Raw genomic sequence first — 12686 nt, 5'->3', positions numbered from 1 at the left:
TAATTACAAAAATATTCTCTTGTAAAACATTAATTTTGTCTTAATTTTTAGGAAACCAGAATTCGCGCAATGGATAAGGATGCCAAGAAAAAAATACATAATTTTTCTGTTATCAACCCTGTTGCTGGACAGTCTGTAACTCATATTTTTGCAGTGGACAGTAGAGAAGATCTCCAGAAATGGATGGAAGCCTTCTGGCAGCATTTTTTTGATCTTAGTAAGTTAATTTTTGGATTTGCCAGTATTATACTCATGTATCATGAAAGGATGCACAAAGCAATCTAAATATTAAAATTATAATGTTATAATTTGTATCAAGAATTTTTTTATGCTCTTGAATAAAATGATAGTGTATCATCAATGCATTGATCACTTTTTCTCTCAACTTTTCCCCAATGCCTGACTTTAACTATAGTGTATTATACCTTTGAATTCCTAGTATCTCTACCTGTTACTTTTTAAGTTCCTCTGGTCCCTAAAACAACTAGACCACATTTTTTCAAAATATTAGGTTTTAATTGGTTAAAGCAGTGTGTTTAATCAAAGGGATAACAATCCATTTGAGGAGTGAAACACTTCTCTAGGTTAGTGATGATTCTAAAATGTTGAAATGTTCAGAAGGAAATTCATTTTTATGTAACCTTCTGTTAACTCCAGATTCGTTATAATATCATTTTGGACATCACCCAAAAAATTTTTTTAAACCATACATGTGGTTTTTCAGCTTCAATAGTACAGCCCATGATTTTAAAAACAATGTGATAGTAATATAACAAGAGTTTTACTATGTAAAATATGTGATCTAGTATTCTCAAGTTAAGGAGGAATTTTATCAACAAGAAAATATTGAAATGATATATTGAGATAGGAGGGAGGGAGATGGGGGATGGGCTAGATGGGTGATGGGTATTAAGGAGGGCACTTGTGTAAATGTGAACTATTGATAAGGGCTATTTCTAGTCAAACTAAGCCTACTGTTAGATTCAACCAGCATTTTATATCTTTAGAATGCTTTTTTATAGAATTACAAAGGATAGCCATTTCCAAACAATCAAAGTTATTTCTTCAACCCCTAGAAATAATCCAACAGAAATTTTAGGACTTCTCAATGAGCTATTTTGGGGAACTTTATAAAAGAGTTAATACCTCCTGTCCCCAGTGTGATCCATGGCCTGGTCAAGTATTATAGTGATGGTTGGGGAGGACGCAAAAAGGGAACTGAACGTATTGATTACCTTCAACATACCATATGGCTTCATTTATTTCTCACAACAGCCCAGCAGGGCAGAAATTATTTCCCTCTGCTCTAAAGTTGAGAAAATTGAGGCCTGAAGAGATGTCTGGTTTACTGCAGGAAACTAGAGGACTCCCTCTATAGCCTTCTGGAGTTCTTTAGGACTTGTTTTCCTTAAGTACTATCCCTAGGCACTCAATAGGCGTTTGAATATTTGTTCCATGCTTATCAGCATGCACTACATTTTTTTTTTTAACTTCAGCTGATCTTAGATGTGTAACTTAAAAGACAACAACTTCCTTTCGTTTGCTGATCACATCTGAAATTTTAACTGCTTTCCTAAATGCTCTGCTTTAGAGAATTTGTCTTACAAAGACTATATTATTTTTAGAAGTGATTCTATAAAAATGTTTATGTGTATAAAAACAGGAACAGGGTAAGAGGAGGTAAAAATGCAGAATATTATAGTCTGGATATCAACTACTACTAGATGATCTCATGTTTTTATTGTCCAGATTACATAAAGTAATTTATCATGCTAAAATAGGAAGTTGGAGGGATATAAATCTCGTGATACAACTGTCAAAATAAGAAAGCGATGACAACTAGATTCTTAGATCTGGCTATTTCTTTAGTATTTAATGATTTGGGATAAAATCTGCCAATCTATCTAGTTTTTGAAGTATAAATTCTATTAGATTCACATTTTACAAATACATTGTGTATGGGGCACCTGGATGGCTCAGTCACTTGAACATCTGACTTGATTTCAGCTCGGGTCATGATCTCACAGTTCCATGGGTGGGTTCAAGCCCCGCATCAGGCTTCAGGCTCTGCGCTGACACTATGGAGCCTGCCTGGGATTCTCTCTCTCTCTCTCTCTCTCTCTCTCTCTCTCTCCCTCTCTTGTTCTCTCTCTCAAAATAAATACATAAACATTTTTTAAAAAGAATTCATTGTGTATGAAGATACGAAGCAAAGATGGAAATCCTAAAGATTGACTTGTACTTTAAATGTTTTATCTTCCTCATGGTAAGTGTAGCCTGTTGTGATCTTAGGTGAAATGTGATATGTAGAACATAGTAGAGGATGGACATTCAAGGCAGAATAAACTAAGGGTAATTTAATATTTAGAGCAAATTTCAATTATTTGACTCTGTGTAAGAGTAGAAAATTGAAAGAGTGAGATTAAAAATCACAAGAAAACATTAATGGCACTAAGCCTGCAGAAGAACAGAGACGAATGAAGAGTGGAGGTTGGAAGCCAAGGGGGATGTGATAGCTAATTTTTAATATTTGAGAGCTGAAAAACACGTAAAAGGAATGACACTGTTCTGGATAATCAAAAGGGGTAGGAGTGGTGGGTCAAAGATAAATTTGTTTCAAGTATTTAATAATATACATATTGAGTCAACATAAGCAGCTTAGCATAACAGATCATTTGACTGGGAACATTATAACAAATATTATTGTGGTAAACACCTCCTGTAGACAGATTTTATGTGAAGACAACATAGCCATTTAATATTTCATACTGGGGCCTTTTTTTTTATGTTAACATGTTGGTATCATGTATAACTTTGCATACTAATTTATTCACTGGTAAAATAAATGTTTCCATTGTAAAATTGACCAGTGAACATTCCACACTTGTACCTCTGACTTCAGTTACACATGGATAACATGGCTTTATATTCCAGTTTTCAACATGATTAATATTCTGCTACCACTTTAACAATGAACAGCTTTAATCTATCAATATAGAGAAAATACGGCACTTTGTAATTTCCCTAAGATTTGACAGAGAAATGTTTGCTAGCTTAAAGTATTTCATTATTTTTCCAGTTGATAAGACCTTAATTTTTTTCTGCCCCAAGAAGGAAAAGCTGGCTTTTATATATTTATCTAAAAAAGGAAGTGGAGGGGAGGAATAAGTTATCAGATCTCAGATCCTACTAGATTTAAATTCTGCAGAGCAACCTTTGAAGCCTCAAACTCAAGATTTTGTTCTCTCTCTGAGATGCTATGTGGGCTATTTTGAAATTTTTGCCATATTCTATACTTAGCATTGTAATAAAACGCACTAAAAGGTTTTTTATGTTTCTTAACTATTTAAAGTGATGGATTTAAAATTTATGCATATTACCATATAACCATGGCTGTATATTAGATTTAAAACAACAGAAATGAATAGATAATTTGACTAAACGTGAAATGTCTTTCATTTTTAAGCTATCGAAAATAACTAAATTGGATATTGAGAATATAATAAAAAGGAAGAGAAATATAGATCATAAATCATTCCAAAAAGACACATACGTGTATGACATTTACTTTTCTACAGATGTAAGATCGAGTATAAGCATAGCGAACCCCAGTAACCTGCTTTTATAATATGAACAGAGAGACGCATGGTTTCTAGCACAGCTGTTACCCAGCGCGTAGGTGCACAATAAATATGGAAAGGTTAAGTTGTTTATATCCACCACTCAGAAGAGATTAATCTGAGAATTTTAAGATGAAAATAATAAAACATAATTAAAAGAAAAATTAATGCTCACACTTCAAAATTTTAACTTAAAAATTGAAACAACTTATTTAAGAGTACTTTTTATTCCTAGTAACTACTGGCTTTATTTAAAGTGTCCTTCCTGAATAAATTAGATCCAGTTAGAATTTGGAGTAATGTGTTTTTATTGTAATGGGCTTTTATATACCTTTTACTTGACTGAAAATGCAGCATTTTTCTAGTTATGTGATTTTTGAAAAGCATAATCATTTGAAGAAATAATTGTTAAATAAACAATTCTTATTTCTTAGAATTTTCAAAATTAAAGCCATTTTTGAGAAGCATTATTTCTAACTATATTTTGGTTGATTTTTACCTTTCAAATGTCTTAAATACTGGGTATTTTTATTTAATATTTAACAGAGGAGAACTTGTGCCAACTTTTGCCATGAATAGAAATTTTAGTTATTGATCATTACTGTGCCAGTGAAATAGTACAGTATTTAATAGCCTAGAGATCTTAGCTTCTTATATCTGTGCACAGAACTTATTCTTAAAATAGATTACTTTTGTGCTCAGACGTGGACTGTAAAATCATTGGTAGTATTAGGTTTTTGTGGCTTCCTTAAGGCAATGCTTTATAAATTCACTGTTATTTTTCACAGCAAAAAAAAAAAAAATATGTTGATATCTATTGAAAATGAAGTATACGTCTTCACATTTATGTTTTAAACTAGCCTGCCTTTTTCTGTCTTTCTTAGGCCAATGGAAGCATTGTTGTGAAGAACTTATGAAAATTGAGATTATGTCACCACGGAAACCACCTTTGTTCTTGACAAAAGAGGCGACCTCAGTCTACCATGATATGAGTAAGTGGGGTTTGTCTTTTCTAAGCTTCGGGGTAACAAAAACAACATTGTCCATACTCAAGCAGCTTATTCTATTGACATTAAAATGCTAAAATTTTCAGGTTGCAGTCAAAACGAATGAAAAAAGACTATGATTATAGACTGAGGAACTCATGTTTAATAGATGAATTAATACAGAATTAATGAATACACATTTTTCATAGTTTGAATGCTTAAGATCAAACAAAAATGTTAAGGCTTCAAAATGAATAAAGGTGCACTGAAAATAAATATTAGCTGAGTAGCTGATGAAAATTCTGAAAATGTGAACTTGCAGATTCTAAAATATAATCACGTTCTATAATTTTTTCTGTATTTTATTAAATTTGTCTTAAAGTAATGTTGATAAATGAATACTAGTAAATGGAAGTGTTCTTTCATCTCAGGTCAAAAATTTGGTTAAGTTTAATGCTTTGTAAAATTTTAAATTTCTAGACTCATTAATATTCCATTTTCCCACACTTTGAAGGGTAATTATTTATCTTTGTAGGATTGCCTGAGTGAACAGTGCTGTGAACACAGGTCAACACTAAATTCTAGTCTGTTTTGCCACCAATATATACTTTACACTTACTTTAAAATGTTAGATTAAAAATGATAGATTTGGGTTTACACATTTGAAAATACCAGTGATTCATTTAATAGACATTATCTCTATTCTCTTATTTTTCCCAAGGAAAAATTCATCCAGAACCCTTATCACCAAAATGTTTCCTTGGGTTTCTGGTTTTGGAATTTTTTCTCTATGAACAGAGACTTTTTCTAGTCTACAGGAAAGGATACTAATCCAGTTACATTTGTCCCAGTTTACATATCAGGCTTTTACAAAAAGGGAATCCACTCTAACCTAGAAATCAGAATAGATTTTAAATCCAAGAAAAGTTATTTAATAAGTACTTAATCTACAGAATTGAAAAAAAAATCCTGATGTAACTCTACTCCTTTGAAAGCTGAGTTTTACGCATTTATTTAGGAACATTTACGCGTGTGCGTGCATGTGTGGCGCACAGTGAATGAGCTCCTTAGTTTTTGGTTCTGTTGGTAGGGGAAGGGTTATTTTTATAAGCAAATGCTTAAAAAAAAAGAAAAAGAAAAACAACTCCAAATCACTTGCTTATCCAGTGTGTTTTGATGACCGTTATAGATGTTGGTTTAGAAAACAATAACTGACTCAAAGTGCACACAGCTTCTGAATTTTCCCATGCATTTTCTTCTCAAAATCATTACAGGCATTGATTCACCTATAAAACTTGAAAGTTTAACTGAGACCATACAAAAAAAACTTGAAGAGACAAATGGACAGTTTCTTATTGGTCAGCATGAAGAACCCTCACCACCTCTTTGGGCCAGCCTCTTTGATGGTAATCATGAAGTGGTTATCCAGAAAAAGGTGTTATCTCCTGCAAGCAAGCAGTTACATGACGGGAAAGGGAAAAAGAGACGTGCTCCCCTTCCTCCTTCTGATAAAGCTCCATTCAGCTTAAAAACACAGAGCAACACAGATCAATTGGTTAAGGACAACTGGGAAAAAACAAGTGTATCTTGGGCCTCGCCTTTGGATACCAAATTATCAACCCTAATGCATCACTTACAGAAACCAATGGCTGCTCCTCGAAAACTTCTCCCTGCCAGGAAAAATAATTTAAGTGATGGTGAACTCACAGACACTAAAACCAATTTTGAAGCCAAGCCAGTGCCAGCTCCGAGGCAGAAATCTATCAAAGACATTTTGGATCCTCGATCATGGTTGCAAGCACAAATATAGAAAACCCTTAATGTATAAAACATTTAAGAAAATCTATAACTGTTAGGCTTAATTCAGAAGCACTGGTGATATAGTAATACATAATTATGTTGGTAAATATGATAGTGATTTACATCAATAATTAATAAGCTATTAGGTATAAAAAATGTTTTATAATGAAGAAATGGATTTCTCTTTTACTTCTGATTTTCAGAACGTAAGTGATTTCCCCAGTAGAGTGCAAGAGGCAGTTTCTAGACAATATCCTAATTGTTGGAAGGGTTAATTTATTCCTAAATTAGTACCAGCAGTGAGCAAGCACTAGGCAGAAGAAGGCATTAAAATTTCTTTGGGGAGAGACTGTCTAGTAACTTAAAATGTGTTAAATCTGAGCCATATTCTCATTGTGAGAATTTTAATACTAATGGAATGTTTCAAAAGTTTTATTCAAACCACAAATTATAGAATCCACCCAAGAAAATTTCTTCTTAGCATTCTGGAATTCTCATCTAATGGTTCACTGGCTCTCATCTATTGTTTAACTCACTAGTTAACTCACTGACCTTTCAAATTCCTGGGATAAATTTTGGAATATTAAATTCTTCATCTTTAAAGGGGATTTATAATGTGCTATTCAAAGTTGTTTCCTTGATGAGCCCTGAAATCCTGTTGACATTAACTCATAAAGTGAAGCATAACATTTATTAGTTTAGAGAAAAGGTAAATGAAATGTTCTTTATTTCCACTTTTCTATGCATGGTGCTAATTTCCATTGTGACATTGGAATTTGGGGAAGTGAGTAGCTGATTAACACCTTAAAATTCATTTAATGCTTATTTAAAAAGCAGATGGCCGATTGAAAAATATCAGAAAAGTTGGCCATGATAATAATTTTCAGAATTAATCCTTTTAAAACATTTTAATTAAATTTCCTTTTTTCTAGTAAGGGTTGATGTCTGCTATTGATATTATTCATTAAAAGTCATATTCTTACAACAATGACATCGGAATCATTTCCATAGGAGGTAATTTCCATAGCAACTAATCACAGTGACCCAAACAGGATTATGAAATCAACAGCAAGAGGATGCATACCTTAAGGAACAAAAAAATCCATTTTTTAAATAATAATGATTCCTCTAAAGAAGAACTGAACAGTTTTAAAAATCAAGTCAGAATTTTCAAATAAAACAGTTTCCATAAGGTGTCAGCAACAGCACCAAAAAATGTGAAATCACACTGAACCCTAAATGTCATTGCAAGAAATAAAAATTCAAGAATTAAATTACTGGCCTGCGTATAATCTCTAGAGATCTTTTTAAAGCTCATGAGAACTCTATTTGGATCAGAACTACATTATTACAAAGTAAAATGAACACTTGACAAAAAATAACATTAATTTAAATGGAGCCTTTCATTATTTTTAGATAGCAGTCTTTTTTCATTTATAGAGAATGATGTAACTGCCAGGTTACTTTTGTGTTTGCCCGGGCCTCCTAGTCAGAATTGCAACTCGAGGGAGTAATGATACAAAAGGTCTCTTGTGACCACGAACACCAGGACAGACATAGTATTTGATGAGAAGGAAGCCCCGTATGCATGCCTTAGAGGGTGTAGAGACAGTCACGTGTATGAAAACCTGCAAAGGTAGGATTAATTTGTTTTTTCTAACTAGGAGGCTCTCCTCAATGTCTGTTGTGGTTGCCAAATCAGTAAAGGACATATTAAAAATCTACAGGATATTATGGTTTGAATTTTTGTTTATTTTTTAAACCTCACTGCTGTTTTTGACAGCATTTGTGACTGTCATTGCCACTAAATTATTGAGCTAGAAGATGCTGCAGGCAAAATTGTTTCTGAAACTGGCATCTAAGCATTTTTTTTTTTTTTTTTTTTTTTTAGTGGAAGCCTTCCTTATAACAACCGGTGTTAAAACTTCCAAATTATATTCTTGTCATTTCCTCATGCATATTATATCAAGAAAGATTTAAGGTGTACTGGAAAGAGAATGTACTCCTAGAGAACCTACGTAGCAGTTGTGCCCTCAGTGGGGCACTTTGAAACAAGGCTGAAGCCCTTCCTGCTAGAACCGTCTATGTGAAGCCTGACCAAGAGCCACCTCCCTCCCGCAATTATTCAGGCCGTTTCTGGGGGCGCGTCTCACTGTACCCTATGCAGCCTTTGCACTCAGTCTGAGGTTTCCAGCTTCACTTCCTTTAACGTTGTGCTCATTAAATGTTCATTCACTTCCCCCCAAAAGGTATAATACAGAGTTGGGGCTCCCTCCCTTCCTTCTTTCCATCTTACTCCCTTCCTTCCTTCCTTCCACAGTTAAAAAAAAATCTAAAAATACTTAAACACTTTGTCAAGGAGTTCGTCAAAAGAAGTATTTGTTTTCGCATTTCCTAAACCGGAAGTTTATGACATATAAAAATATGCCGTCTAATGAAAGACATTTCAGCTTTTTATGAGCTGGCTTTTCACATTCTTTGTCCTTTTAATTTGTTTCTTGATAGATGAAGACCATAAACTTGAAAACAAAGAGTTAGCTGTCAGATCTTGATAATAATATTATAATTAGAGAAAAAAGAATAGATATTTTATGATATTATGATAATTCTGGTGATCTGAAGATAATGTCTTAGAAAATTACATTTACATTTCAAACTCTGGGATATAAATTACAACAGCATTAAGATAGTATTATTTTTACTTGCTACAAAGTGGTGAGCTTTTTATTTAAACATCTTGCCAAGGACAAAGAAGGCATCTTGTTACTGGAAACACACACCTCCTAAGGTAAACAGTCTTTCAAAATATCAGGCATGCCAACTCTTGGGGAGTTTGGTTAAATCCTCCGTAACTGTCTTCAGTGCCCCCTGACTTCTTTTAAATGGATGTGCATGTATGTGGAAAACTGATTCCATTTATTATAAATGCCTTATCTTTACCCTTTAAGATCCTACTAAATACATTTTTCTAGTATTTATTAAAAATGGAAGCTGCCTTGAGTTAGAGACAATTCATCTAAGGTAGGTTAAGCAGTCAAGTATTTCCTTAGGCTTATGTTCAGCACCTTAGTCACCTACTGAGAAGTTAATTAATTCAGTCCAAAATGAAATTATAGGGCAGTTTGATGCAATTTATGTTAAATGCCAGTTGAATGTAATCACCTGTGTTACCATGAATGAGGGGCAACTGTACTAGATAAAGTGCTATACCATGAACAAGAAGAGAAATGCTTTGGCAGGAAAATATCTGTCCCTGTGGTCAGAATTTATCAAAATCCTTGTCTTTTTAAAGAGTGAATTATTGAACAGTAATTAAACTTTAACTGATGACCATTTATACAGGGATCTATTAGTCTTAAACTATAAAGTAGACAGAGTTGACTTTGTGCACTTAGATTTCAAAAGCATCACTATTTTTAAATGTTTACATGTTTAATGTAACTCTGCTAATAATAGTCATGAAAAAGCAGTTTATCTGGGATCATGCATATTTTTAGTTAACACTAGAAAGGGTATTACCTTTGAAGTTTTAAAAGACTTCATTTGAAAATGGTAGTGTGTGTTATTTTCTATGACATGCTTGTATAATTGGCATTTTTGTAATTTTTATTTTATTTTTTTAAAGTGTATTTATTTTGAGTGAGAGCTCGTGCAAGCGGGGGAGGGGCAGAGAGAGAGAAAAAGAGTACCTTGAGCAGGCCCTACACTATCAGCGTAGAGCCCCACATGGCACTTGATCTCAAAACTGTGAGATCATGACCTGAGCAGAAATCAAGAGTAGGAGGTTTAACCGACTGAGCTACCCAAGCGCCCCTGTAATTTTTATTTTTTATTTTTTATTAATTTTTTTTATGTTTTATTTATTTTTGAGAGAGCATGAGCTGGGGAGGGACAGAGGGAGAAGGGGACAGAAGATCAGAAGGGGGCTATTATGCACTGAGAGCAGCAAGCCTGATGTGGGGCTCAAACTCACAAACTGCAAGATCATGACCTGAGCTGAAGTTGGGTGCTCAATGGACTGAGCCACCCAGGTGCTTCTCATTTTTACTTTTTAATTAAATGTAGGTCAAGTATCTGGATTAAGACATATTCTATTATGGTTATCTATATATATGGATATATATATATATATATATATATATATATATATATATATATATATATATATATATATATATAAAAGTACCAGTGATTGGTAAGGAAGCCAAGGTCATATGATTAAAACTTCTATACATTAAAAGAACTGATTTATGAAGACATTTGCTTGATTTTTCTTTAGATACTCCTCTGTGCCACATTGATAGAAGTAAACTCTTGTGAAGTCAGTTTAATCAGAGAAAGACATACCCAGTAGCTGGTGCTTCTTATTATAAGACTAATATTTGATATCCTACATATAACTAACAATTATTAAAATGTTTGTATATAATCCTTCTTATAGGATACTCTTTTAAAAATCTACTCATATAACCTTAGCTTTAGGCTACTGATGCAGAATTTGCCCAGAGCTTTAGGTCACTCTAATGATAAATTAGGGACCTGGGATACTCAGTTGCTGTAGCCACAAGGAGACTCCTTATTGTAATGTACCTCCCTCAGTGCTTAATTTATTCCCATGGAGCTCCTCAAGGGAGGGGGAGAGAAATGAACAATCCTGGCTCAATTATATTATTTCAACATTTTATTTTGAAATTGTGAAGCGTGACCAGAAATACTTAACATTTCATTTTAGGAAAAGCTTCTCTTTCTCTGAGGAGATTTATTACAGAGGTATTTTTATTAATCTGAATATCGGAAAATACCAATCCTGGCGTGTTTGACCATTAGAAAATTAGGCAAGATCATTCCAAATCTTACTGAAAATTGTGTTTTAAATCACCGCAGTTTGCTTTCGGAGATATGGTAATCTCTTATTGTAACTACTAAAGGAGAGAGGGATTGAAAAGACCTTGTAGGTACATAATTGTGCCATGTCATAAACATGTTTCAAGATTATCAAAATAGAATGTCTTAAACAAAAAGCAGAATCAGACCTATAAATACAAAGGACAAACTGATGGTTGCCAGAGGGAAGGGGGCTGGGGGCATGGACTGAATGGGTGAAGGGGAGCGGAAGACACAGGCTTCCAGTTATGGGATGAGTAAGTCACGGGAGTGAAAGGCATGGCATAGAGAGGACAGTCAGTGATACTGTCATAGCCATGCATGGGGACAGGTGGTGGCTACACCTGTGGTGAGCACAGCATAGCGTATAGGCGTGTCGCATCACTGTGCTGTGCACCTGAAACTAACGCTGTGTGTCAGCTATACTCAAAAACATTTTTAATAGATTTTTTGTTGCTGTTGAAAATGGGTACTTTCCTGAGTGCTTTATTTTTAGGTTTGTTAAAACAAATTTTCTCTCTGTGTGTGGATATATTTTTGTTGAATTTAGCCATCTTAATAAATGCTTCTTAATTGGTTGTTGGCAATTTTAGTTTTATATTAAAGAGGAGAGAGTGTTAAGAGTTATCCTTCCTCTTAGCTCGAGCATTAAAACATGTTCGTTTGTATAATATGTAAAACTATAGATACATACATATACTCTGTTAAGTCTTCAATCCAGATATTTTCAATTAGTTTTTGAAGATGCTTTTAAAAGTACGTCCAGTGCTGGCGGAATGGAAGTCCAGACCTCTCCACAGCCGACAGAAAGCGTCCCAGCCACACTCCAACCTCCCCCACCCTGCTCGGCCCATTCCTCTGCTGCTCTCACCATGTGGACTTGCCTCAACAAGTTTCTCCTTGCTCATCATTTTCTTGTGCTAACCCCTCTGTCTAGAATATCTTTCCTCCCTGTCTTCTCCATGAAATCTTCCCTCAACCCACAGCCAGCAAGTTTCATTCATTCTTCAAAGTGGTAGCACCTCTAAATTCCCCAAGACTTCATGCCCTCTTCAGTCTCTCCACCTAGGTAGTTCCACTCCCTTTGTGCTTTATATCTATATCTGCGGCCTAAGCCCTTGTTCATAATGTTGTGTCCCCCTGTATAACAAAGTACCATGAACTTATCAATTTAAAACAACATCTATTCATTATCTCACTTTTCCTTAGATCAGAGGTCTAAATGGGCTCCACTGGTTTCTCTGCTTGGGATCCCACAAGGCCAACATCAAGGTGTCCACTGGGCTGGGCTCTAATCTGAAGCCTCTGGGGAAGATCTGCTTCTAGCCTTATTATCCCTGCTGACATCAGAATTGTGTATTGGTCAGGGGTCACTCTCAGCAACTGGAGATCACTC

General features: G+C 34.4%; 1 protein-coding gene across 3 annotated transcripts in view; it reads left to right on the top strand.

The window, feature by feature from the left end:
- Positions 1-11868, top strand: part of RTKN2 (rhotekin 2) — a 76357-nt gene extending 64489 nt beyond the window's left edge. For all 3 annotated transcript variants that reach the window (XM_086679803.1, XM_086679802.1, XM_025918339.2), the window contains 3 exons: positions 52-217; positions 4505-4612; positions 5881-11868. In XM_086679803.1, the coding sequence (XP_086535929.1) occupies positions 52-217; positions 4505-4612; positions 5881-6416 (810 nt within the window). In that variant the 3' untranslated portion in view covers positions 6417-11868. The remainder of the gene's footprint in view (positions 1-51; positions 218-4504; positions 4613-5880) is intronic.
- The last annotated feature ends 818 nt before the right edge of the window (positions 11869-12686 follow it).

This window comes from Puma concolor, chromosome D2 (genome assembly GCF_028749965.1).
Source record: "Puma concolor isolate L17-30 chromosome D2, mPumCon1.1.hap2, whole genome shotgun sequence".
In the NCBI taxonomy this organism is placed as follows: Eukaryota; Metazoa; Chordata; class Mammalia; order Carnivora; family Felidae; genus Puma; species Puma concolor.
Note: the sequence above shows the minus strand (reverse complement) of the source record. Positions and strands in the feature narration are given on the sequence as shown.